General features: G+C 51.4%; 7 protein-coding genes across 7 annotated transcripts; 4 read left to right on the forward strand and 3 right to left on the reverse strand.

Moving 5' to 3' along the window:
* Positions 1-140: 140 nt before the first annotated feature.
* M406DRAFT_230124 (S-adenosyl-L-methionine-dependent methyltransferase) lies at positions 141-1701 on the reverse strand (the record flags this gene model as incomplete). The annotated part of the gene is made up of 4 exons (XM_040915826.1): positions 141-627; positions 749-956; positions 1258-1287; positions 1512-1701. Coding segments are annotated over 4 exons (915 nt in total), but the record flags the coding sequence as incomplete, so codon positions are not given.
* Positions 1702-3160: 1459 nt separating this feature from the next.
* M406DRAFT_74891 (uncharacterized protein) lies at positions 3161-3633 on the forward strand (the record flags this gene model as incomplete). The annotated part of the gene is made up of 2 exons (XM_040925775.1): positions 3161-3184; positions 3229-3633. The coding sequence occupies 2 exons, from the start codon at positions 3161-3163 to the stop codon at positions 3631-3633; spliced, it is 429 nt and encodes a 142-aa protein (XP_040772950.1).
* Positions 3634-9008: 5375 nt separating this feature from the next.
* Positions 9009-10346, forward strand: M406DRAFT_16335 (uncharacterized protein; the record flags this gene model as incomplete). The annotated part of the gene is made up of 4 exons (XM_040915410.1): positions 9009-9152; positions 9295-9646; positions 9770-9964; positions 10252-10346. Coding segments are annotated over 4 exons (786 nt in total), but the record flags the coding sequence as incomplete, so codon positions are not given.
* A 1990-nt stretch (positions 10347-12336) lies between these two features.
* On the forward strand, positions 12337-13682 carry M406DRAFT_265706 (S-adenosyl-L-methionine-dependent methyltransferase; the record flags this gene model as incomplete). Its single annotated transcript, XM_040917756.1, has 4 exons — positions 12337-12668; positions 12787-13053; positions 13341-13528; positions 13594-13682. Coding segments are annotated over 4 exons (876 nt in total), but the record flags the coding sequence as incomplete, so codon positions are not given.
* Positions 13683-15545: 1863 nt separating this feature from the next.
* M406DRAFT_358168 (putative oxidoreductase CipA) lies at positions 15546-17004 on the reverse strand. Its single transcript, XM_040923817.1, has 4 exons — positions 16861-17004; positions 16448-16784; positions 16294-16351; positions 15546-16156 (listed from the first exon to the last, which is right to left on the reverse strand). Exons 1-4 carry the CDS (start codon positions 16930-16932, stop codon positions 15625-15627), a joined length of 999 nt encoding a protein of 332 aa, XP_040772953.1. The 5' UTR covers positions 16933-17004; the 3' UTR covers positions 15546-15624.
* Positions 17005-20083: 3079 nt separating this feature from the next.
* Positions 20084-20899, forward strand: M406DRAFT_342643 (uncharacterized protein; the record flags this gene model as incomplete). Its single annotated transcript, XM_040921792.1, has 2 exons — positions 20084-20646; positions 20734-20899. The coding sequence occupies 2 exons, from the start codon at positions 20084-20086 to the stop codon at positions 20897-20899; spliced, it is 729 nt and encodes a 242-aa protein (XP_040772954.1).
* A 3149-nt stretch (positions 20900-24048) lies between these two features.
* On the reverse strand, positions 24049-24827 carry M406DRAFT_334017 (uncharacterized protein; the record flags this gene model as incomplete). The annotated part of the gene is made up of 4 exons (XM_040920892.1): positions 24049-24089; positions 24156-24343; positions 24522-24552; positions 24689-24827. The coding sequence occupies 4 exons, from the start codon at positions 24825-24827 to the stop codon at positions 24049-24051; spliced, it is 399 nt and encodes a 132-aa protein (XP_040772955.1).
* Positions 24828-26247: the final 1420 nt, after the last annotated feature.

Genomic DNA, 26247 nt, shown 5'->3' on the forward strand with positions numbered 1-26247 from the left:
AAAACCAAAAAAAACAGAGGGAAGGGTAGTAATGAAAGAGAGCCAGAGGATGTTCACCGCGACAAGTACCTCTCTCAGGTCCCTATGGGACCCAATGGAGCTGGTACCACTGTTGGCGTCTGTCCCTGCACTTGGCCTGCGTCAAGAGGTTTCCTGCCATAGACCACAGTAAAAGGGAAATAGGAGTGGATCCCGGCGTCGTGAAGGCTCCTGCGGACATCGACAAGGAACATCTCCACCTGGACATCCTTCCAGCCGAGACCCTGGCAAAAGGGGCGCTTGCAGATGGCGCTGAGCCCCTCGAGGAGGATCATACGCAGGAACCAGATGCCCTTCTCGCGCTGACGGCGGTCGCGCGCCCAGCGACCGATGGGCAGCTTGTGGCGGACCTCGGTGACGTCGTCAAACCTGCCCTGGCCATCTGCGTTGTCACACCCTGCCGAGCGGAGTATGTCGGGGAGGCGGGTGATAGTATGCAGGTTCAGGCCTAGGTTCTCGAGGCCGAGCTGCATATAGTAGCAAAAGTCTCGAAAGGCGTAGGGCGTCGACGGCGTGAGGGTGTCGTCGTCGGCCTGCGGCCAGTAAGTCATCTCTTGGAACTCGAGGTAGCCACCTGGTTTTAAGTACCTTGACGGGCAAGGAGAGCGCATGTGAGTGAAAATGTTGTTTTCCTTTTCCTTTCCTTTCTTAAACAGAGAGACATGTGCGCTCGCGCGCAAGACCAGAGAAAAGAGGGTTAGGGACTCACTTCCAGGCCCGCTGTACCAAGGCCGCGGGGTCCTTGATGGAGAAGGCGGTATAGCGCATATGTATGTAGTCGAATGAGTTCTCGGCATAATCCACCCAATCCTCCTCAAAGTCGGCCGTTGAGAAGAAGACATTCTCCCAGACGTAGGCCGGTTGGATCGGCGAGATGTCACAGCCGAAGATCTGGGACTCGGTGTACCTCTGAGCCACTGTGCCGCCACTGTTAGCCAGTCGTGTTTTCTTTTCTTTCTTTTCTGACGATGCTCTCTCTCGTCCATCTTTCTCCTTGCGTATCTCAAAGCTCTCCTCCTCTTCGTCCCGAGGCGTCATAGCTGGCGCTTCCAGAGCGCAGCGGGCAGAACGCGCCTCTACAACACGGCGAACTGCTGCTGCAGTCCATCGAGAAGCACGACGCTCATCAGCCTGAGACGAACAGGAAGACAACACAAGATACGACCAATATTCAGAGGAGAGAGAGAAATATCAGCGCAAGACGGACGCCACACTCACTCTCCATGGCCCATTCCCCCGTTCCGGTGCCTGTAGAGTCACACACAACGTTGTCAGCTAGTCTGGTATCTTTCTGTATCACACTGCGTGGACAGGTGAGAGCTATGAAAAAGAGGAAAGAAAAAGAAGAAAAAAAGGCGAGAGGAAGCACAAAATCCTGAGATATAGGTATAGCCATTTTCGATGGCAGGGTTGGGGGTGATCGCAGAGAAATTTGTATCAATAGAAGAACAGAAAAAGAAAAGTAAACGCACCCAAGTCAAAGACGGCCCCGCCCCGCTTCAGGGTGTCCTCCACCGGTGCGTAAAACAGCTTCTCATGCATCATCCAAAGCGAGAGTTTGTGCTTCATGTCGTCGCGCTCCTGCTCGGACTCGTCGTTGGGCAGGGGGTACAGCACCCGTCCGTCGGTGTTGGCGTGATACCGGCGGCCGTACTCGTAGACGAAGTTGGTGTCGTCATCGTCGGCGGCGGCGTCGGCGGCATAGTTGTCTTCCTCGTCGGCCTCGGCCAGCTGGATTGTGTTGGCTGGGGTGATCCAGGTACTGAAGGAGACCTGGTCGGCGGGCAGGGCGGGTGAATGGGGATGATGTGGATTTTGATGTTGGTGGTCAGGATGGAGGTGATGATGATGGTGAGAGCGGTGATGTTGATAAGGCTGGTCAGACAACGGCTGGGGGATGCGCTCGGGGGCGCTGGCGGTGTCGCCCGAGACGAAGTTGTAGATGGTGGAGATTGGCGGGAGTGTCAAGGCTGTGGAGGAGGTGGGGGCGGCAGAGGAGGCCGAAAAGGAGGAGCCGGAAGAGGAGGCGGCCGAAGAGGAGGAGGAGGGTCCTCCTTGGGAAGGCTGTTGGCTCATGATTCTAGGCGCGCTAAAGCACCCTTCGCCCCTGATGAGCCTGTGGGCGAGGAGGGCCTGTGTGCGTGTATATGTGTGTGTGCAGAAAAGATATCATGTATTGGTAGGTGGTTTGTGTCTCTTGTGCGTCTTGTCTTGTGTCGTATATGCGTGTGTGAGTGAGTTATCGGGGGGTTGGTGCTACGAGTGCCCGCCCAGCTTCTTTTTTGGCCAGCCTTCCTCCATGTGCTGCATAATGATCTGCCTAGCCAGGAGAAGGGATGATCAAGTAAGAAAAATGTGTCATTCGAAAAGCTCTGCAGGATTCCTAACGCAGGATACCGGTGTAGAGAGATAGAAGCCGTTGGTCTGTTGACTCTCTTGCATCGAGATGAGATGCTGCAATGTATGGTTCCGGGGCGGAGGACGGGATTGGCAAGGATAGATGGTGGATGGATGGGTGCATTGGAGAGAATTCACTAGAAAGAGAGATGGACAAATAGGCTGAGTGCTGGAGGTGCTAGGCTGGCTAGGGTGGCCACTACCGACCTTGTTTAACAGTGGCTCAGAGGCCTGGAAGGGAAGACCTGTGAGCCTGAGATCTGTCGGCACTCTCCGTCTTCTTGTCCTGCTAGGCAGTAGAGGAAGGGGGGGGGGGGGAGAAATAGCCCCCACCCAAAAATGGGAACCATCATACTGTATTGCCAAGTAATAATGTACCCTACATAGTCCTATAGTATACATTGTAATTATACATTCATTCATTCATTCCGTTCCTTCAAATTATACGACGTTGTATGTATCGTGTACGCAAGTGATGTCGTATAAACAAACATATATTCACAACCCAAACAATAGCACCAAGAACAAAGTACAGACATGTGCATCATCCAAAGTTTCGTTATCCGAGTCCCCTTTTAGCTTTTTAGCGCCTGATCCCCGCTGCAGAGATGGCCTGGCGCGCACGGGAAAGAGGGGCAACACGCCACAGGCGTGACATGCCCCTTGCTGGTGACTGCCAGGGGACGGTTCTAGCATGGGCCCACTGTAATCGATGCAGTAAAACATGTTTGGGGGCCATCTTCTAGTGGTAGTTGGCGAGGAAGCTTACTACTGTGCTTATCCTCTACTTAGATGACCAACACGCAGCACACAAGACACAGCCACGGGTACAATGTGAAGCTGAAGCTGAAGCTGGCCTTGGCGGTTATTGCAGATCATCTCGTTCAACCATGGGAGGGTCAAATACTATACTATGACCGTAGTAGCCCATTCACACCAGAGAGAACGGCATCCCTCAGCGTTCATCTCGGCCGAGAAGCTCCGGTCTATGCTTTTACCATGCAGATCAAGGATTGGGGGCGAGGTCCATTTTCAACCCAGAACCTCACCCTGAATGCCGACCGCAGCAGCGGCTACAGCGGCTCTCACGGACGAGACAAGTTCCGAACCAAACCGTGGCAAACTTTCTTTCGCCAGGAGGAGAGACAGGTTGGGTTGCCACCGCTGCGGATCCGCCATCCTGGTGAACTGGAATGAATTGGAACCCGAGTCCGGAGCCGAGAAAACCCCCTCTCTTTGATCCATCTGGAAAACAAAGCGTCACACCCCCTCTCCTCCTCGTCTTGTGTGCTCGCCACTTCCCACAGAGCCTATCTTGACGAGGTCGATACGGCTGACGCTGATCGCCCACCCAATCGTCCTTCTCCCTTAAGCATACTATAGCACGTTGTATTTGTATCGTCCACGGCCGCGCAAGCTCATGCATGCGCCACAGATTCCATAATGATCTGACAGCTCAGCCTGCTCAGGTGTGTCTCTCATACTCAGAAAGCACGCAGGCAGGGCCACGCACCCATTCAAATCTGCTTTCCCTGCTGGATCCTGGGTCGATCACGTAGCTTAGTCTACGGTGGTGGTGGTCAGCGAATCCTCGGGACTAGACTTCTCTGACAACAGTACGGCTCATCGGGGACTACTGCTACTGAGAGAGCACACTGCCACACTTGAGCTGCATTCTCGGTATTTTGCCCCCTCTCCCACACACACACACAGATGTGGAAGGAGACCCCTAAACAAGCGATGGTCGTCAGCGCATGCATAATCTGGCGAGGCACTATTGGCATCGACTCAGGTTGTGGGCATGTGGTCCAAGGTGGCCCAAGATCGGTTCATTATCTGAGCAGGACTCCGCTGGGAGGACTACACCACCACTACGACACATCTCGTCTCGTCTCCTGCATACCACTTGCAAACAAGAGCTCGGCTCGCGCCGCCATGAGCTATCCACCTATTAGAAAGCACACATTTCGGGAAGGATTCTGTACCTTGCAAATCTGTCTCCTGAGACTGGTGCAGCGTTGAACCTTGCCCGCCTGCCGCAGGAAAATGCGGCGCGACCCCGAGACGGCTGGCGGGCCCTGCTAGGAAACCGGCTGCCCCTGTCGCCGGTCTGGCCCGGCCTGGAAGACCGTTTTTCAAGTGCAGACAGGGACGCACGTTGCGACAGGACAAATGCTCACCATTAATGCCTGGTCATAGCTAGCAACCACATCTTAGAGACCTGCTACACTTCCAAGAAGTGGTATGTAGCCCCTTTCACGTCAGCATAATCTCGCGCATAGTCCGCGGTCTTTGAGGTCAAGAAAAGAAAATAGACCAGGAAATTATTAGCCACCTTGCTGCGATATCGATGTATAGATGCTAGCACTCGTCAGAAAGACCCAAAGAAAGATATCAGATTTTCTGGAGCCTTTTCCATATGGTCATGTCTTCCTATCTCAACCCCAAGCAACTCAGGCTCCTACTTCCGCCTCCTGAGTTTCGCTGCAGATTCGCCTTGACGAAATTGGCACCCAGCTCGGCAACTGTATAGACGACCAACATAGACAACTGCCTGAGGGTTCGCAGTCAGCTCAGTAGGCACAAGGCTTTGTTGGTTCTGGCGTAGTCGGGCACGGCAGTGGTGATGTTTACGGAGCCGTGCGAGAGACGCTGCGAAAGCGGGTGCGGCAGCGTGTGCGAAAGCGGATGTGAGGGCTTGATGGCGACGGAAAAAATGCTCTTCAGATGCACAACAAGTCAGGCTAGGAAGAATTGAAGAGAGTGCGTAGTGCTGCGACGAACACATAGTTGCCAACAGATTCCGGAGGTATCTGTGTGGATGGAATAAACAAACTCCTCGTGCACAGCGACGAAGGCTGGCGTGGTGAGAGGGATAGGAGAAGCGTCCTTTCTGTCAGCGCCGAAGAGGCCCACAGTAAAGAGATGTTTTGAAGGTTCTCACCAACATGAGGGCTGTCGACCACCATGTCCATCTCCAGGCCCATGAGCAGATCAGATATTCCGATCTCTGAAATCTCGAGGGCCCGGGGGGAGTCGATAGCCCTGGTAGAGATGATGACCTTCTTGCGCGCATGGGTACTCTAGGCAGCTCCATCGTTGGAGGCGGTGAGAAGTAATCAGAACGGGGCATGCCCAGGATAGAGACAGTTTGAAATCCTCGGTGAAATTTGCCAGGCATCAATCATGCCTCGGGTGTACGTTTTTACCATCTCGACCGTTGACTCGGCCCCCATTTTTCTCTAGTATTTACCACAATATATCTCACATGTAGTCGCACAGAGTAGGTACTTATTATGTAGGCTAAAGAGTCTAATGCAGTGAGAGTTTGAGGCACAGACAGATGTAAAAACTGTGCCGTAACAGTACATAAGGCAGAACACAGTTTGTTGCAGGGGTTTTCGACGCGCTGGTGGCATGCATTTACTATAACGTATTACTATGGTAGAATATAAGGCAGAGATCTTGCACATTCTTGGTCATGCTTAGTATGATAGATGAACGTTTTATTATCCAAATAGACTAGAAGGACTTGACAACACTCCACGGAACACAGAGCTTGCCCACGACTCATCTTCGGGCTGTGGAGAGAACTACGCACATAAATCTTTGCAGTCTCACAGCCTGTTTTGAGCTATAGAGACATACCATCTCCATATTTGATCAGGCTCATTCTCAGTATGTCTCCTAGCCACGCCCAAGGATGAGCACTGACATATTCAGTGCATTGGCAACTGATACATGTACTTCTATGGCATGAGGCCTACCCGCTGAGTGGATTCATATGCTAGCTGTAGCAGTAGCAGTCATCACTACTAGCCTTTCAGCGATAGTATTCTATTTAAATGTGCTTCTCAGGTCCACTGTTGAAGGCCCGACGATTCCGAGCCCCGCCACCCGGGACAGCCGGGGCGAGGCAAGCTGTTCAATCTCGAGGTCGTCGTCACCATTTGTTTCTTAGTCCCTCTGCTCGGAATTTCCGACGTGCAAAAAATTGGTATTCGAATAAGGGTTTTGGCGTGGTGAGAAAGCCATTGGCAGGAGACAGAGGGAGAAAAGATACTGTCAAATCAACACGGTGGGAAAACCAAAAGTTCAGTGTGCAATAGTTCGAAGCAAGATCTGTCAGGGAAAAGAGATCAAAGTTTCGATGGATCAATGCTCCCCACTCTATCTGACAACCGCTGCGTTGCTTTTGATGATTAATGAATTCATGCAAATGCAAAACTTGGCTTCGAGGCTCGGGTTTCACAAATGCAGACATGCAGACATTAGATGTGGCGTTTATCTTATCCATCCACTAAGAGTGAAAGGATTCGAATTTCGACAAGTGATAATTTCGAGTCCGGCTTTGCCTTGATATTTATTCCGGGGGTCGGAAGCCTTTTGTTGCTCATATGAGTTTTCGATTTTTGGTTTTTTTTTCTTTCGCCGGAATATCCGGCCGGGAAAACCTAGTCAGTTCATCTTTCAGGCTTTGTATGTGAAAAATCTCGTGTTCAGCAACGTGTGGTTCAAAGGTGTGTGACAAGAAGTAAGCCGGTAAATGTAAGTGATTTGTCCTCAAACGAGCGAGCCGGGACTGTTTGTTTCACCCGCCAAGAGCTCGGTACCGAATTGGGCACAAGCTGTCAATGTGATGCGCGGCGCAGTTCCTAATGGAGCACTTGTTGCGGTGGCGTCTCGATTAGAGACCACCCCGCGCCTCTCTCGATATGCTGTGCGATATGCCACAGTATGACATTGTATTATTGATATCATTGTAGTAGTAATAACCATTACTTGGAAGTACACATGGTTGCCAGACGTGGTCGGCGCTCGGCTGCCCGGATCTCGTTCAAGCCATAAAGATCAACATGATGCACTGGATCAGCTGAGAAACGTCAATCAGGTCCCCACCAGATGGGATGATCGTCCCCAACTTGCGCAAGTACCGAGGCGCTACGATGGAACAGGGGCTTGAGGGGGTGCATGTTTGAGAAAGCCACGAGGGATTTATCCTGTATCGAAAACGGGCCCACATCGTTTCCATCGCCCCAAAAAAAATTATTTTCCTTTCCCTGGCGTTGCTATTTTAACACTTAGGACCTAAAGACAATTGTTGTATGAATGTCTCAAGAATTAAATGATTTCCTCAGCCGTCGAAAGAATGCTGGGGGAGGGGGATGTAAGAAGAATTGTTGAGAAAAGACATGTCTGGTAATCTCTTTGACTTTTCTACGGGAAGTGTGGCACACCAGAGCAACCACATCACACCCATTGAAACAAAGTTTTGGATGTGCTGTACATCACACCCAAAAAGTAAAACAAACACCTTGCCGCCCGCTGTCACGTTAGCTCGACCCAGATATACGGGCACTACTATAGTACCACATACATAACAGTTGATCATGGATTCAGCTTGGCGATCACTCGGACCTCGGACGAAGAAAGAAGAAAAAAGAGCCCCAGACGAATCGAGCACCAGGACGATCCCTACCGGTGGCTCATGGCAACCAGGGTTCTTGGAGAATGTGGCACCTGGATTGGTCTTGGAGACAAAAGCGTCTGAGATGGCTGGGGACAAGTTTCCAGATCAGGGTGTACACATTTCCTCTACACCACCACAAATCGTATCATGGTTCAAGTCTAGCGCGTGTTCGATCCAAAGCAAGCTCTGGTCCGTAAGGGGGGTGCAGACCTTCGCCAAGCTTTCTTGCATCCCCCACACCACACGGCCGAGCTAATGAAACGTGTTGGTAAATGAGAAGTGGAGCCTCAGTCGCCTGCGTGGAGATGCTTCAGAGGCCCGGGAGCCTGGCGACACGCCTCTCTGGATCGGCACGGCACATCGATGGCGCGAGCACGTCCTTGTTCGCAATAGAGTTGTATTTGTGTATTAGCTCAAAACAGCCGGCTCAGACTTGGCGCCGTGTTGTTTGGATTAGCAGCTTGCTTTTTCTTGAAGGAGAAATACCATGCCATGTGGCTTACCAAAGTACAGAGGAACATTGCAAAATGGAGTATGTATCTCCGACCTTCAGGGCTTATTCCCCTGGTCTGGTCCCTGTCCATAGGCAGTCATACAAAGGGGGAGAGGGGAAGGGGGGGGAGGGGGGCGCCTGTTGGAAAAGAAGGAAAAACGAAAGATGCAATCCTGTCACCAGGCTTTTCCGTCCAGGTCACGTCTCGCATCCATCTGGCACATGGGGTACCGGGGCGTCACTCATCAAGTGTGAAGCAGGAGACAAGTTTTGTGGGAACCCGCACGGACTATGTGATCCATACGAGGTTGTGGGGTGCGTTTGTCAAATTTGACGATCTGGACCTCTGGGTCTATTCCTTTTTTCCCCTAACTTCCGACTCGACACTGGGAAAACCTAAAGGTTATTTCAAACTCTTATGAGGGCTAGCAGGTCCAGATCCCCCTTCGATCATGACCTGGCTGACCTGTCTTGCGCTGGTCGTTCGGAACGAGCCAAGGGCAACCACTTGAACCATCTCTTGTCTTTGTCGTCCATGACAAAACGAACATGCCTCTGGACGATGGCATGATAACAACAGCGGCCGTCCCGAGAGACACTGTCCTCCATTTCGTCAACCCATCCGTCGAGGTCAACGGCGGTATCTGGAGTCTCTGCTTGACCGCTTCCGCATTTCTCGGGCTACGGATATGGTACAAGGTCACTCACAAGCATGGAATGTGGTGGGATGATTACGTGCTTGTCGCCTCCTGGGTATGCCGTCCATCCACCCGCGCACATACATATACACATCATGCATACACGCACAGACTCGACAGCGAAACCCGATCGAAAGAGATACAGGACAAAAGAAAAGAGACGACGACCATATTCGCTAATGGACTTATCTTGGTAGCTGGTCCTTTTGACGACATGTATATTGATAAGCATCGAGTTCGGCACGGGCTATGTCACCAAAACCTGGGATAATCGCATGCTCATCCTCGTCTCGGTCTCGTCCGTCCTCACCACCGTGGGTCAGGCATGGAGCAAGTCAGCCTTCGCCGTCACACTCCTCCGGCCCGGCATCACCGAGGGCTGGCAGAGATGGGCCCTGTGGTTCATCATCGCCTCGCTCAACATCTACCTCACCATCACCTTCTTCCTGCAGTGGACCAATTACTGTGGGGAGACCCCCTATTGGTGGAAGATACCTCGAGTATGCGCCCCATACGAAACAATCGCCAACATCAAAGTGGGAAGAAACAGTAAGTATGGCCTGAGCCCGTTCCGATGTCCTTTTTTCTTTTTAAGATATGCTTTGCGTTGCGTTGCAGCAACAACAACAACATGTGGACTTGGAGGCTCATGCAGCTATGCAATCATAATAGTGTGGAATATCATTATGGACTTTGTTCTAGCCCTCTTCCCATGGTTGGTGACGTGGAAACTGCGGATCAAGCAGATCGAGAAGATCGGCATCTGCGTGACCATGAGCTTGGGGGTGGTCGTTGCTATCGCCACAAGCTGGCGTACAGCCTGGATGATGAGTCCTGGGTTGAATGATTATAATGAATGGTACTTTTGTAAGTTTCCCAACCCAATCCCCCCCCACAAGGCGTCTCCACCTCTCTCCCTCTTTCTCTCGCGCTATCTTGCATTGTCGTGCTCTTCTTCTCATATGATAAGAGGACAAGAATGAAGGGGAGAAGAAAAAAAAGTTTTGGAGAGGAGGAAAAAGAGAAGGAAATAGAAGAAGAAAAGAAAGAAGGCAGAATAGGAGGCACGAGGATCAGCACCAATCGAATCTCTCAAACCAGAACAGGAACATGAGAGCTAACCTTTTCCCTTCCTTTGTTGCCGATCATCACAGGGCGTCAAGGCATGAGTATGGTCTGGTATCAATCCGAGGTAGCAGGCACCATTATTGTGCAGACACTGCCCGTGATTCGTCACCTGTGGCGTGACAAGTCCGGGCAGAGAACATTGGTGTCGGTGGAGCTGAACGAGATCAGCACTACAACTCATAATAAAACATTGGCCGGAGAAGGAAGAGGCGGAGATTCGATCATGGCCTGGAGCTCAAAGGATCTGGAGTCTGGGTACTTGAGCAGCGGTGAAGCACAGTCAGATTTGAGACCGTTTCGTAGTCCTTTTAAGCCGCCGAGGACATCGTGGTCAACGTTTAGTATGAAATATGACGATTCGAAATGATTTGCACGGTCCCTCCCCCCCCCCTGGCCTCGCTCACCCCGGCTCGTAAATAATAACCTTTTTTGTAATGTTTCTATTTTTTGTACCGAGTACCTAGGCATTTCATCCTTTTTATCTCTACTATGTTATCTTTTTTTTGTTCTCTCTCTCAGTCTCCCTTGTTCGAACCTAATGCTACCTCGGGCCAACAAACATCTCCGCCGAAAGCCGTCCGGCACTCGCCCAAACCTTAGGCCCCTCCCCTCCTTCGCAACTCACGGATCCCCCCTGCCCCCCTCCTCCAATGCGGGCCGCTTTGCATGCTCTTCTCTTTTTTAGTCTTTCAGGGAAGAGACAGCTTGCATGCGATCCAAGCCATTCCAGTTCCCGAAAACAACCCGATCCCAGATCCCTGTATTTAAAAAAAAAAAAAAAGTTATTCCAGCCTCACGCAGAGCCAAACAAGTCCTATGTTTTTTTGTCGTGTCGTCATCTTGTGGGAGAGACACTTGGCTGCGAGCAAACGGGCTTTCTGCTCGCGTGTGAGACATTTTTGCCATGATGGTGCTATTATGGTATAAGAAGCCATAGGGAGGGGAAAAACAACCAAAACGCCCCCCTCCCCTTTTTATTATGTTTCTCCCGACCGCCCCTCCTCCCATCACCGCTCCTTGTACAGACTGGAACGGTCAGGAAGAAAGGGGTGGTTCGCCGTTTCCGCATAACTCTCTACATGCGGGATCGAATCGGAGAATTTGGGTTCACAAGAGAAAATCCATCTGACACTGTCCCGGCTTCCGCTTTGGCCCCTGCACGGCGGTAGCCGTAGGGTATCGTTTCCAATCAGCTATTGTTGCATCGGCGCTGGAATCCACTTGGTCGATTTTGACGGGTCCCTCGTCCAAGGGCGAATAACAAACAGCATACACACACACTCACTCAATCACACACAGAGTCTTCAGTCTTTTTTTTGTCTCTTCTCTATCTATCGGTACGAATTACATATCTGGCAATCAGCGCCGTTCTCTTCCCGTGCCGATGAAAATGTTATAAGATCATACACGATGCGGTCAAAATTCTCCCTCGATCAGGACGGGTGCAGAGCACATAAGCATACCTGAGACAAGGGGAGAAGGAGGAAAGAAAGAAAAGAAAGAGTGTGAGAGAGAGAAGGGAGAAAAAGAAAAAGAAAGGAAAAAACCGCCAACCGCCGGGATCGTGTTTTCCCTCCTACAGCTTTGTTCTCCTAGGGTCGTTGACAGGTCTCAAGGTATACATACACACTCAACAGCTTCATCATGACTCCGTCCCCTGAACGACTGGGCGAGGCTATGTCACAACGACAATCTACGTGAGTAAACCAATCTGGAGTTGAGCAGATAACAATTGGCCCCCACAGGACACCATTCCAGCGGCTGACACTTGGTGTTGACCAAAACAACAGAGGCTCCACGATCCCAGACGCATTATCGATTGAGGAACATGGCAGGTTATTCAACGCGTATCGAGAGGGGAGTGAGTTTTCTTGGCCTTTGTCTGCGTCTACTATGAGTGGCTGGTGAATTAGTATCTAACTATTGACACATTTTTCTCCACTCTAGAATATTTGATGCCTCATGACGGTGTATGAAACAGTCCACAACGACCTTATACTGTATAATCTATGTGTGATTGACAATCTTGAGCGAAACAAATTTATTAGGTCGAACAAAATCGTCTCGGTGCGCAACAGAGCCTTCTTTTCCCCCACTTCCGGAGCCTTCCCCATTTCTTCCCTCGGCACGCAACTGATTATATGATTACCCCAGATCTACAGCACCATGTATGGCAAACCATGCTACATGGAAGACTATTTTTTGCGCCGATTATAGAAACCGCCAAGGTGTTGGATATAGGGACAGGCACAGGCATATGGGCCATCGAGTTCGCCAGACAGTATCCAAGCACGACCGTGATAGGGACCGACATCAGCCTCATCCAACCGACAGAAAACCTCCCGTCAAATTGCAGATTCGAGCGTGAAGATGCCGAGGACCCGTGGATATTTGATATACCTTTCGACTTTATCAGGTGGCGTCTTATGGCTACTAGTTTCAGGTATGACATGTGCCCCCCGCCCCCAGGGAAACCTCTACAGGCGGGGGGGGGGGGGGGGCTTCACAACATCTTTTGTCTCTGGCGAGGATGAATCTGATCTGAATGTGGTTTTTCCTAGCAATCACCAGCACATGATTTACAAAGTATACTCCAATTTAGCCCCCGGCGGATGGGCAGAATTCCACGAGTGGGCGTTCGAGATCATACCGGAGAGCGCTGCTGCTCACGAGGCTTATCAGGGCTCCGCGCTGAAGAGGTGGTTGGAATATATACTGGCTGGGGCTGCAGCTCTGGGAAGAGATTTCCGTGCGCCTTTGCAGTATCGGCCATGGATGGTCGAGGCTGGTTTTACAGAAATCGCTGTGAGGCGGTTCAGCGCTCCTCTGTATGTTCAGCCTCCTTTTGCTTGTGTCAATGCGGCTGGCGTAAATCCTTCTCGGCATCCTTAGGCAACATGCTGTTCGGAACCATGTGTGCACTCCGCATTACTGTTCCTTTTCTTTTTCTTTCTTCTTTTGTCTGCTTCTATCCCCCTCCCCCGCCCCCCATTCCTCTTGTTCAATTGATTTCTTTTCTTCTGAAAGGGGGGGGGGGTCCCCTCTTGCCGGCCCTCTATCACATCTCTGTCATGTCATGACCCAAGCCAGCTACTAATTTAGTCGAGCTGAACAGGAATAAATGGCCACTCGAGCACAATGCTCGTACTTTAGGGAGCATGGCTTGTATAAATTGCCTGCAGCTAGTGACGAGTGTGACCAAGATACTCCTAGCAGGTGGTCTATCACTGGAAGAGCTTCCCGGCTTCATAGATGAAGTTCGAGCGGACATAAGGGACCAAAACATGCGGGTCTACTTTCCTGGTGAGCAACCAGCTTTCCCGCTACCCCTGGCCCAGAAATGTCACATTCATACTGATGCTTTACAGTTTATGTCACCTACGGCCGGAAGCCAGAGACACCAGTTCAACACTACAGCAGCGAGCATTCTTCTAGATACATCCAACTCAATGACTAAGGTTCACTGAGACTGCACCGTGCCTGCTTGGGCTTGATCGTCCCCAGGCTCCATCCCCCCACCCCTCCTCCTCCCTCGCGCGGCGGTCCCTCCCACAGACACATGGATTCCACAGCGCATTGCATTAGAAAGAGAATGGGGATGGGGCAATGGCTGGAGCATTAGGTTACAGGGTATCGGTATTATAGCCAGCAAATCGCCTCTCCTCGAGGCAGCTTGCCAACCCTTTCAAGCTGCTTCACCAAGTACTTACCCTTTCAAGCCTTCATATGCTTCTGAAGTCACGTACACTCAGACTGTCTAAGAAGCACTGAGACTTGGTTGGCATTCAATGCAGCATACCCAAATGACTACTAAGAGTCGGAAGGTGGGAGGCATGGTTTCATTGGTCAGGTCCTCGCTGGTCCCTTCGTGGCTCATTTCCTTTTATTACACTCACCATGGGCTTGCCACAGACACAAGACTGGCTCATGATAACAGCCTTCGGTGGCACTTTACCTGACAGCAAGGTGTTCAGTGAGAGGGAGAGAGAGATAGTCAAAGGGCTGTAGGAAGTTGTGGACTGTTGTTGGCTTCCAGATTCCTGTACGTAAGCTTAGTCAGATAAGGAGGCCCAATCGCATGAAGCAACATGGAAGGTATAGCAAAGGGATACAGAATGTGTGGTTTTCTAAGTCTCTACTTTCTAAATGGATGCCTGGCCTAGGAAAAGTCAGGGCTGCATGAGAATATGTCTGTGCCCACAACCAGCAGAACATCTTTGGTCAACCTGAAGCCGGTGATTTGAACGCCTAGAGCAAAACTTTCCACTTTAGTTATAGTCCTTCGTTGTTGCCTTATATGAGATGTTGTGCTCGCCTATTTGAATGGAATAAAGTCCTGACCAAATTAACTCAGTTTCTCGTCATCCTCCCCCCACCGACCCAGATCGGATTGGCTGATATCAAAAGCGCCCGAGCACCCACTGCGCTCCTGAATTCTCATTGAGATTCCTCAGGGCCGGCACAGGTGGATCATATAAATCCAACATTTAGGTTATGAAATGTAAGGCAATGCCTAGACCCCTTCACAACACTCAACACGCATCTTCGTCCTGAGAACTATGAGTGGTCGCTAATTCTTTCCCCCTCTTTGCATGGTCGCAATGGATATGCTCATCATCAAGACCTGAGGCAGCGGATAAGAGGGCCAACGTGGGCGATGAGCAACCTGAGAGATACTTCTGAAGTTTATGGGAGCCACCTGGGTAGTAGCTAAACACCATATCGGTTCATACTAGGTCTACTTTTCTCAAATACCACACTGGGCACGAGACTGACTGCAAATCATCATAACAGACCTGACTGATCTCATTGACTTTGTGCTTTTCTGATCCTCCATAAAATTGTGCTATTGTGCTGTAATCAGGTAGGCACGCCCTTTCTTCCCGGTTCATTCACAGCTTCGTTACGTACACACAGCAAGCCCGCGAATCTCCGACCTCATACCGCGAAGTACCCAGTCCGAGTAACTCACTTCACCTATTATTCATATCCTCCTTGCAGCCGATGACGATGATTATGTACTCATCCTTTCTCTGAGACTCATCAACGAAGTCTTTCAAGCGATGCCGAGACTGCTTCAACGTCCTTTCCTGCGCGATCGTCAGGCATGGCGTATGTCGCAGGCATCTGTCTTTCCCCCTTCTCTCGACATGGTTTATCCCATGTTACACGTTCATTTACACAGAATGCAATACTGAAAATGTGGGAACAGATGCTCGAAGATTACTAAACCATGGATGCTGCATACAGGACGGATCTTGCTTGTCCCTCGCCCGCACGAGTCCCCTGCGCCACAAGAGGCCTGCATTCAGGATTGATGGACATTTCAACAGTGTTGAATTTGTTCTTAGGAGATTTTCAAAATGCTGCATACTTTATGGAATCTACCGTATTCGTCTTCATGCCTCTAAGGCTTGGCGCACTGCCTCCTTGGTAGCCTCATCGATATCCTCTTTTGGCAGCCCAAGGACATCGTTCTGCAGACCCTTGGTCTTCTCATAGGTAGAGTTACCCTCAGGGAAGAAGATGCGAGTGTACATCATCCGAGCGAAGCCAGCCATGTCACCTTTCTGCATGGCTGCGATGCCGTTGGCATACCTTTCCTGCGACTTCTCGGTCGTGATCTTCCAGTCGGCATCCGTGGTCCCCGTGACGCGCTTGACGCTCTCGAACATGTCGCGCTGGCTGACGAGGAAGCTGGAGATGTAGAAGCAGTTCTTGTCCCAGTTGGAGATGGCGGGGCTCTTGTCGTCTGCGTCGTCCGGGTACAGCTTCAGACTGAGGAAGGCGGCCACAGCCTGGCCGGTCTGGGCAAAGGTGCTGGTGTTGATCTTGAAGTTGCCGTCGTCAATGAAAACGACTGAGCGTTCCTTGAAGTCGAAGCCGAACCTGTCTGCGCTGCCCGCGAGACTGAACTCGTACCAGAAGCCGCTGTGCACTCTGCGTCAGCTGGAATGTGTTTTCCAAAGTCTCAAGCATCTTTGATTTTTGATTATGACAAGCACTTGACAAATCTGTTTTCGGACAAAGTGATTGGGCATAATCAAGTAAATCAGCATCGAACGTACCACGCCATTGCAATCCAGGTACTGACACCAAGAGCCTCGATCTCTTCGCGAAACTCGACTGGTTCAACACATTAGCGCTCGTTATGCCAGAACTCCAGGTGAATCCGACCCTGGCGCAGGCTCCAATTGGCTGCATCAGCAGGGAGTAACGTACTGAAGCGCTTCCCAAAGCCAATCTGCTCCGATAGCTCGTCATCAAAGGGGTCATAGCCCCAAAAGTTAGGCAGAACATAGGGCACACCAGCCTTAGCAGCAGCCTTGACCAGCTTGCTGTGGGTGTCAGGGGCCACGAAGACGCTCAGGGTGATGACCAAGAACTGCTGTCCCTTGAGAGCTTCGACCAGAGACGCCTCGTCGTCGTAATTGACCTTGGCAGGGACGACGCCCGCGGGTAGTTGGCTGGTGCTGTCCGCCCTGGTGATGCCGGTCACGGTGTGCTTGCCTGTCTTGACGAGGGCTTCGGCAATCCATTTTCCGACTTGTCCGCCGGCCTAGTGAGACGATGCGTTAGACGATGGTGTGCATAGGGTCAAGCTGTTTTGGCGGCTGCTCAGCAGTTTGACTTACGCCGATGACGGCCACTTTCTCAATGCGATTCACGAACCCGGCGGGCTGATCTTTGGCGTACTTTGGAGCCATTTTTTGTAGCAGTGATTGTGGTCAAGACTTTTGTGTTGAAGGTTGCTGTGATTATGAGTTGCTATGATTTGAATGGTCCTGAATGGAATCACTACCTTGTTGAGCCTGCTAAAGCTATTTGGAAAGAGTTATCCTGTCTTTTATAATCACCTAACGTCTAAGAGTACCTATGTCCTCAGCCTGCGATACGAATCTGGGTTAGATTGAAGGTGAAGGGTACCCAACCTCATATACGAGTTGTGGTTAGTCTGACACGACTGGACATTGCTGGAGTTAGGGCGTTCTTCAATGGTGATGATGCACATACATGTGTAGCGTTGGGGTTTCGGATTCCGGAGGTAGCACTGGCTCAAATCGGAGTTCCATCTTCCTGCAGCCATGCTTGGTAATTAATGCACATCGATAGCAGAGTAAGCAGCATTAGTGTATTGCCGTCACGGCACGGACTTAAGACAAGTCGTTCCATTCCTTAACACCACGCCCGCACGGGATATAAATCTCACCGATGTGAGAAGGTTACGAGACCAATAGGATACGCATTGAAGTGATGATTGGGTCAATGTCTGACGTTGACTATGTTGCATGGTCTGCGCAGACTCGGATTGACATTGAGGAGCGTTCCTTGCATGTACAAGCTTGTTTACTCCGAAAGAGGAAAAGGAAGAAAAGAAAATGCTGCCCCTCAATTAATGCTGGAATATTTAAGTGTGTTGTTGGGCGTTTGAATTCCATAAAATGAAATGCCGTCTCGTTCTATGGGGCATTATCTCGGTGCATTATCCTCCTTACTATTCGCAACAGTCAATTTGCTCATCGTCGTGCACTTCGCTGCGGGCTGCAGTGTCTAATATCAAATCACCTATAAGTCATTCAATATCAGTGATAAATATATGCACGGGATTTCGGACTTTGAGCCCAGCAAAAGCAGAACGACCGAGGAAAAGGGAGAGCACAAATATAGTGACTAATACGGACTGAGTACAGGACTTTCAGATTGATAACGGTGGTTCACGGTGACTCACTTTTTGAAGACTGAAATGTGAATGGGTCATGAAATGCAACGCCATACTTGACTAGATTCCTGTTCTCCTGGCGGGACTGAGCCGATCATACAGAGTAGAGGGCATGAGGCCCTCGAAATGCCTGCAGGCCTCCCATTACTGTCGATCCTGGATGCCTGGTCTCGGTCCATCTTATCCAATGCGAGGTCAAGGTCGGCGCCACCGAGATATTCACGGTGTGGTTGGTGACGCGCCGGGGAACCGCGGATCATGTGCCGCGTCTTCGGAGCACCACTGGACGCGTGCATATTCAAGGACAAGACAACGACCACACTTGCTAGATGAGTCACAATTGCGTGTGCCATATTGCAAAAGCTCAAAGTGAGGCGAGCACTGCTCTCAGTGGTTCAATCGCGTGAACTAGCACGCACCTCCCATTGCCCTAGTCCCGCGTACCGCTGATGTTGGGCTGCAACCCCTGCTTCCATTGCATGTACCAGTGCGGGTGTGTATCTATCGACGTGTTATTCGGCTCTTCTCTACGTTGACATGTATTAGAGGATGACGTAGTATGTTGACTCAAAAAAGGGAAAAAAATAGTAATGTGCGCGTTTCATCCCAGTTATGAGTCGAAATGGCGACTTGCCAAAGAGACCCATCAAAAACCAGGTGGAAGCTGGTGGAAGAACATGGATGCCGTGTCGTCGGGGGTTGGTTGACCTGTAAAAAGCCGCGACGTTGCATATGCTCCAAAGCACCGCCCCCTCCCTTTCTGTGGCGACCCGGCGCTCTGGAACCTCTGTGCACATCGCTCAAGGGTCTTTCAGGCGGGTCACCTTGTACGGCATCACCGACCTTTCTGGACTTTTCATCCAGGCAGTGTTTTGGGCAGGTAGTGGATGGAATTGGTCAATTTCACTTCTTGACCCACCACTCCCCCTGTACGAGTTTGACTGTGATGAAGTTCACTGTCATCGCTGACTAAACCTGCCGCCACCTTATTAATTATTAGTTCCAGGGAACTATTAACATGGTCCGTCAAGCCTGATTGGTTCGATGCTTGGATTGCTGGAGATCTGGTGCAAATAGGAAAACTTCAGTATGTATCTGTATGGGCATGAATATGTACCTCTTTGAGTGCGCTTCTCCTTTTCTGGGACTCACTATATGTTATCAATATTGATATGATAATGCTATAAATCCACAAGAAGTTGAAAATGTTAAGGGGAAAGCTGGATAGTATCATGGAGCAGTGGATGAGTCCAAGACAAGAGTCATAAGGCATCCCCTTTGACATAAAAATCATCTCCTTTGAATAATACCTGGAGTGCATCAGCTTCAGGAAGGCCGGGGTACTACTCTAGATGTATCTCAAGAATGAAAATCAGTGAAACCAGCCACCATGTGATGCCCGGCCCAAAATGTTGCATTTACAGCCAGTATGATGAGTATCTCGTGAGCCCCTTCGCATGCCAAACAATCGTGTTGGACACATCTCGGTGTTAGTAATCCTCTGCGTAACCGTGTTTCCTCTCTCTCACTGCCATGTATACCGGCTATTATGCCATCTCCAGACGTCAGCCACATTAGCTTTGCTCGGACCACCCAACCCAAGTCGTCGACTCTTCATGTATAAGCATTGAGAGTCTAGAGTGGATCATTCTCTGTAGCCCACCATTATCATAGTAACATAGTACGCCTGCATGCAATTGCTGATTTGATGAGTGAGAACGTAGCCAAATCTGGCCTAGGCATCCGGTAAGTGATACATCATCTATGAGCTGACACTTACACTGAGCATTACCGAAGGCGAGCTCAAGGAGGAGCAGCGGGTGGTATCCCCATGTGGATAACTGCTTTGAAATCAGAATGTTCCAAGAACAGGTCCTACCCACAACCTGACCAGAATTGCGGGGGAGCCCGTGGACTTTGGAATCAACCTGCAAGCAGCTACAAATACAGAGTCAGCTAGTTTATTTCACAGGTCGAAGGTGAGCAGCGTCTAGTGAAACTACGACTGGAAGACGACAAAGGCGCTAGCTAGGAGAACATCTACAATTTAAGACCTAGCGACCAGTATTCTTACCTCCCTTGAGCCTCGTCTACACTCCCTGGGCAAACAGAGACCACTGTCACAAAAAGCCATCACGATGTCTAAGCCTGTAGCAATCATCTACGGCTCCGGCGCCAATGTCGGCGCAGCCATCACCGCAAAGTTCCTCTCCGCGGGCTACCGCGTCGCGACCGTCTCGCGCTCGCCTCTCCCGTCCGCACCCGCAGACGCCAACACCCACGTCCACATCCAGGCCGACCTGAAGGACCCGGCCGCCGTCTCGCGCATTTTCGCCGAGCTCTCCGCAGCGCAAGGATGGCCGTTCCCAGACGTGCTGATCTGGAACGCCTACAGCGTCACGCCGCCCTCTGCGGACGACCCCACGAATCCGTTCGCCGTGCCGGACGCGGGCTTTGATGCCGACCTGGACGTGATGATCAAGAGTCCGTACCTCGCCGCGCGGGAGGCCGTCAGGGTGTGGACCGCAGAGGGGCGGAAGGGCACGTTCATCATGACGGGCAATATGTTGCCCAAGGGGGTGCTTCCGCAGAGCATGCTCCCTGTGCCAGTCGCCGGTGTGACGACTTTAGGAATCGGAAAGAGTGGTGCGAACTTCTGGGTGGGCACGGCGGATGAGGTGTTCAAGGAAAAAGGCTTCCGGTGAGTTGATTTATGTCCCTGCGCTGGGGTTTCCTTGTGGGCGCGAACCTTGGCTGACTAGAACCCGTTTACCTTGTGGTTATGCAGATTCTTTTTCGCGGACGAGCGCAATGCGGAGGGCGAGGCGATCGGCGTTGTCCCCAAGGGCGACTCGCATGCCGAGATGTTTCTGCACCTGGCCCAAGGGCCTCCTGACGTGCCATCATATGTCACATTTGTGGACGGTCGATATGTTAGCTTTGAGAAGAAGTAGATTAGATGAAGTCTCAGACAAAGCACATGGACGCACAGACCTGTGATGGACTATTGGTTATTATTTCGACGTTTCTTGTTCTCCGAAATGTGGCGATCAGTAAATAAAGCGTTAGCCGTTTGCTTCTTGCTGGCGACAGTACATGGCTCGCAATATCGACGGAGCGACTTGAATGAAAGGTGTCGTAAAAATTGACCAGCAGGAGACAATAAGAGGAGGGTCATGCGGAATGGGACGGCAAGTTGACAGCAAGCAACAATCGACCTATCCTTAACGCACGGTCAGGCCAGATCAAGTCTCGGCCCATCGTCAGTCTCGCTTCGTATGATGGTCCGGACATGCCACCAAAGAATGCATTGCCGAAAGTTTCAGACGACCCAAGGGAGATGCAACTGGGTGACTCCTGTCCGCCTACCATAGCAGTAAGAAGGGTTGAATTTTTGTTCTTTCAATTTTTTTTTTTTTTTTTTTCTTTTGAAGAAAAACCCAAAACCCCAAAAACCACCCCTACGACGTGTCTTTGCAGCTGAGACGCTGCGCAAACCTTGCATTCGAGAATCGGGAAATGAGTATGCGGGGCGCACAGGCCTGGCTGCATGTGCATGTGCATGCAGCACGGCAGAGATAAGATCATAATTCTGCGGTTGCGCTTGGGTAGAACTCGAGGGGTCTTGATCCATGAGTCGCCGGACATCGCACATGCATGGAGCGGGTGGGTGTACGACATTGGGCCTCGATGGTCTCGTTGAGAGACTGTCGGTGAACGTCATCGAGATGGAGGCATGCTGTTGAGCAACGAAACCCGGACGACGTGACCTTGAGCCCTCTCTTCCATCCTCTTAGAAGCTCTGCTGCATGCAGGCCCAATGTAAAGATTGACGTCCATTGTTCCTAGTGTGGCTTGATGACACCCCGCAGTGGTTGAAGGCGGCAAAGAAGGCAGTTGGGACAGCCGCGCAACGCGATAGAAATCGCTGGGTAAGGTGAACCTTGACTAGACCCGAAGTGATGGGCCCTAAGATCCAACGTACAATTGTACACAGAGTTTGGGGCGGTGCGTGGGATGATGAACTTGGCCGCATGGCGGGGCATATTTTGTTGGCCTTCGTTGACCCGACCTGCGACTGCAACCTCTGCAGCCCTGCACCATCAAGATAGGCGCCCGCAGGCTGCAGAGTCCAAGCTCCTCCGATGAAGTCATTGGAAGGTCCCGCACAAGATTTACTCGATCGCCGCTTTCGAGTTCTTTCTCACACTACCGTACTTGCGGTGTGCTTGCGCCAGGCGCTCTCGCAGATTGGGCTCCAATGCACATCTAACAAGAGGCTGTACAATAACGATATTTTACACACACACAATGATGATGACACCGTCAAAAAAATTTTTCAGTGTGACTCATTGATGTCTCGCCGCAGCCTCTTTGGTGTTTGTTTGACTCTCTTGTCACATCATGCAGGCTATGACCGAGCGAGAAAGAAAACAAATCTTCTGGGAGAGGGATCGGCCAGAGCTAGAGGTCAACATACCGCCAGGTCCCACCAGCCAGGAAGAGCCTTCTTCGTCTGGTCTTCTAGAAGCTCAAAGAGGGGGAGGGGTAAATTCGAGAGACAAAGATGCAGAATTGACAGACGAACGTGGGGCTGGAGATGGCAGATGGAGCAAAATTGAGTGGACACCATTGCGGCATGCGAGAGGGTGGATCACCATTAGTCTGCAGGTTTTGAAGCAAGGCTTAAGCAGCACTTCGCCTTGTTTTGATGAGCAATGATGCAGTGACCACGGTCTGGACCGCGACTTATCGACACGGCGGTGTGTGCAGTAGAGACTTTCACGATTGCCAGATGCCCTGGCATTGTTTGTCGTGGCTCTCGCTTGCTAGCACATGAAAGAGGCCTTCGAGAGGGCTGTTCTGGACGGTGCCACTGATACTGTACGGAGCTCGTGGAGCAATTCGGCCGATGAACGTAAGACTTGGCCCTCTGGGGCCACATTTTCGACACGAGGGAACAACTGTCGTTGTTGATTGGACTCTATGTATGTGTTGACACATGACAGTAGGCGCTGGACATGGCCAGTCCTCGAGTGTCTCGCAACATCGGGCGGGTCTCAGGGTGGTATCCCGGATTTAGATGGCAGCAACGAGCTGAACCCCCGGGTGGGTCTCTCGGCCGATAGGACTTTGATGAGGCCGGAAGATGGATTCTCGCCCACGTGAAGTCCGACACAGGCCCCCGGGCTATGAAGTGTAGTAGTAGAATGAGTCAGTCGGTTGCTAGACAGGCATCACCTGCCCAGCGCACCGCTATTGAGAAGGGCTCTTGCACCACGAATATGGGGCGTCGAGACGTGGAACCAGCTTGCAGGCCTCCACGCAGACGTCCACGCATGCGTGAACGATAGCCAAGCATGAGTCTGGCACCGGTGGCGGGTGGCCTGAAGGTAACTCAGGGTGATACATGACTCTGGTAAAGCTGAACCCTGATACATGCAAGCTGGAGTCCAGTATAACGCTTGCTCGGACCTCTCCAGCTGAGCCAGCATGTCCCCGATATGGCCACGCAGAGGCGGAGTGAATCAGGTTCGCCACTGGCTCAGGGGCGCCGCTATTTCGCATATTGGTTAGCATATACTTGCTAAGTTAGACTCAGTTCATCGCCATGTGAATTTGTAGCCAGGGGTTTGTGTACGCAGAGATGTTCTGTTCGGCTTCTCATGTACGCGACACCATAGCTGCATTGCTAGGAGGGAAAAAAATAAAGTGCAATTTTCTCTCCTCCCTCTTTGTCTTTTCCTCAGAAATTGAAATTTGTTGGGGCTCATTGTAGAGGTACCTAAAAGCGCTGGACAGTCCTGGTAGAGTCTTTTCAGGGCCCGGGAGAGCTCCAGCGTTTTCATGCAGGTCATCTCGCAGTTCCTTAGCTGCTAGTTGTGGGCTGCACTGTCACGGTAGGGGCCTCCTGGGGCGGCGTCTGTACCGCTTATCGTACTGTATAATAGCAGACGACATCCACATGTAGTGGCGCGCTTCTGTGTGACGATGACAAAATGGCCATACCAAAGTTGGGACGATGCCCTGCTGATCATCCCCTCGCCGCCGGAGGTCAAAGGATAGACAGATCGGCCGTTTGCTTGCTGCTATGTCTTACACTTCAGATCGGCAGGGGTAGGCTGGTGCCCCTTTTGAGAGGAACTTTGTTTTTCAACTGTCCAGCGTTTAGTGGCTATAGCGGCCCAGCCTGCCAGCCAACCAGCTAACCTCTGGCGTCGATCGATTGAGCGTGCACCGCGTAGTGAGCCAGGCTGAAGATGATGACGATGGCCGATGGCAATATGGCTATCGATGAGTTCTTTTGGTCGAGGCCCCCTTTATCGTCAGTCGTGACTTTCTTCCTCGCCCAATCCAGATCAGATGTGTTGTATCTGGCCACGTATGCAGCCTTCAGCCTGGTTTATGTGTGTGGTGCATCGACGTGTTGAGGGCATGTGATGATGATTCTCTGACGCCAACAGGCTTAGCACGTCAACTTGTCCCTTGGGTCGCGGATCTGACAATCTTGCAGGATGTGCAAAAAACGTGCAGATGTGTGGTTGGGATTCACTGTGGTTGGGTCGTGCTACTCACACGTTTTTGTCTTTCCTCTTTCGAGCATTGGCTAAAGAGGGATGCAAAGGTGGGGTGGGCGGCCGTGGTGAGGGAGGGCGTAAGAGGCAGGAGATTGGCAAAGACCACATCACCTGGCACACCTTCGGTCGGCAACGGTGTTCACATTTTTATCATTCCTTAGGCACCTGAGGCAAGCGATATCGAGTAATAGAAATGGAAAAGAGGGGGTAATGAGGGGTGGACGACTTGCTCCTTCCTCTGCAACAAAGGGCACCAGGCACAAGGGCACAGGGCACAGTGCACAGGGCCTCTACCACCTGCCATTATCCACAGTGTGACTCCCTCCCGTGAAAACGGGCTGGTGAACTCCTGCCGATTCTTTCCTTCTCCCATCACAACGCGCATCTCTTCTGTCCCCTTTCTCCTTCTTCGTCATCCTCACATTTATTCACTGGGGAATATCATCTCGATCTCGCTCTCTTGTTCTCTCTCCTAACATCGCCACCATCAATCCCTGGCTGTCGCTGGGACGCGTATTCAAGAGGCTACCTAAGTACATATCAAAATCACTCCCTTCAAGAGTCACGACCCGCCTTGCAATCTTGCACGTGTCTGTCCTTCTTTGTCGCCTCGTTTGCCTGAACCATCTCTCGCCCCCCATCTGTTCAATAGTCATCCACAAACAGCTGTGTATTTATCTATATATCGGCGGCCAGACTCCTACTCGTTATCGTTATCTGCACAGTCCTGCTGGCTGCGTATCGACGACGACGACGACGACGACATCAACGACGACAACAACACAACAGCAAGTCTCTCCCTCGGCTGCTGTCCATAAAAGCTGAGCTGCCAAGCCTTGGCCAGAGCTCACAGGCCCAGCGTGGTCCAGCCATTCATTGCAGGTCGCCTGCTGCTCGTGCATGTGACCTGCGACTACCCACAGCCCCGTGGCACACGGCCTCTCTACCTGGCGGACCCGTACAGTACTCGGTGCAGTCAACATATTGCGATACGGAGGAGGCGCACCAGTGTTCCTCGGCTTGTTGCAGGTCGCGAGGTTGCACCCAGGCGCGGATGCTTATCTCGCGGCAGAAGGCATCAACACCGGCCACCCAAACGGGCCTTCTTCTTCACCCAAAAGCAAGCCGTCTGCGTCATCCTGCGACTGCAACCTGGACGCTGCCAGCTACCTGAGGTGTCTCATAGTCTTGTCTGCCTGGCCCTCGAGAGAGTGGCAATAGAGACAAAATCTCCCTGCCTGTCCGACAACCTCTTATATTCCTTCCCTTCTGACCGACACTGTCGTTCACCGACCAATATCACGTTCGACAGGGGTGCCGTTGACCGATTCTCCCGGCCCAGGCCTTCCGGAGACTCTATCGACTCTGTTGTGGAGACGCAGTTAGCTTGGGTACGGCCCCTCTATCCACCAGTCCCCGAGTCCCGCGAAGGAGGCAATGCCCTGCTATGAGTCGATAACTCAAACGCACTGACGCCACGAGCATGGGCTTCTGATATCGAAATTGGATTTGCAGTCCGGGGAAGAACGACAAGGAAGACGAAAATTTTTTCTCTGTGTCTCTTCCATTGTTTTCCACACAAACCCAGTCGTCGCGTGTTGAGAAGCCGGCCCCCAGTCGTTGTGTTCAAAGCAATCTCGCTTACCTGGTCCCCTGAGTCGGACGATGTTCATGCAACGGCTTAACCCAGCCCACACCAACCTACGATTTTTTTTTTCTTTCTT

The sequence above is a fragment of the Cryphonectria parasitica genome, assembly GCF_011745365.1.
Source record: "Cryphonectria parasitica EP155 unplaced genomic scaffold M406scaffold_8, whole genome shotgun sequence".
NCBI lineage: Eukaryota > Fungi > Ascomycota > Sordariomycetes > Diaporthales > Cryphonectriaceae > Cryphonectria > Cryphonectria parasitica.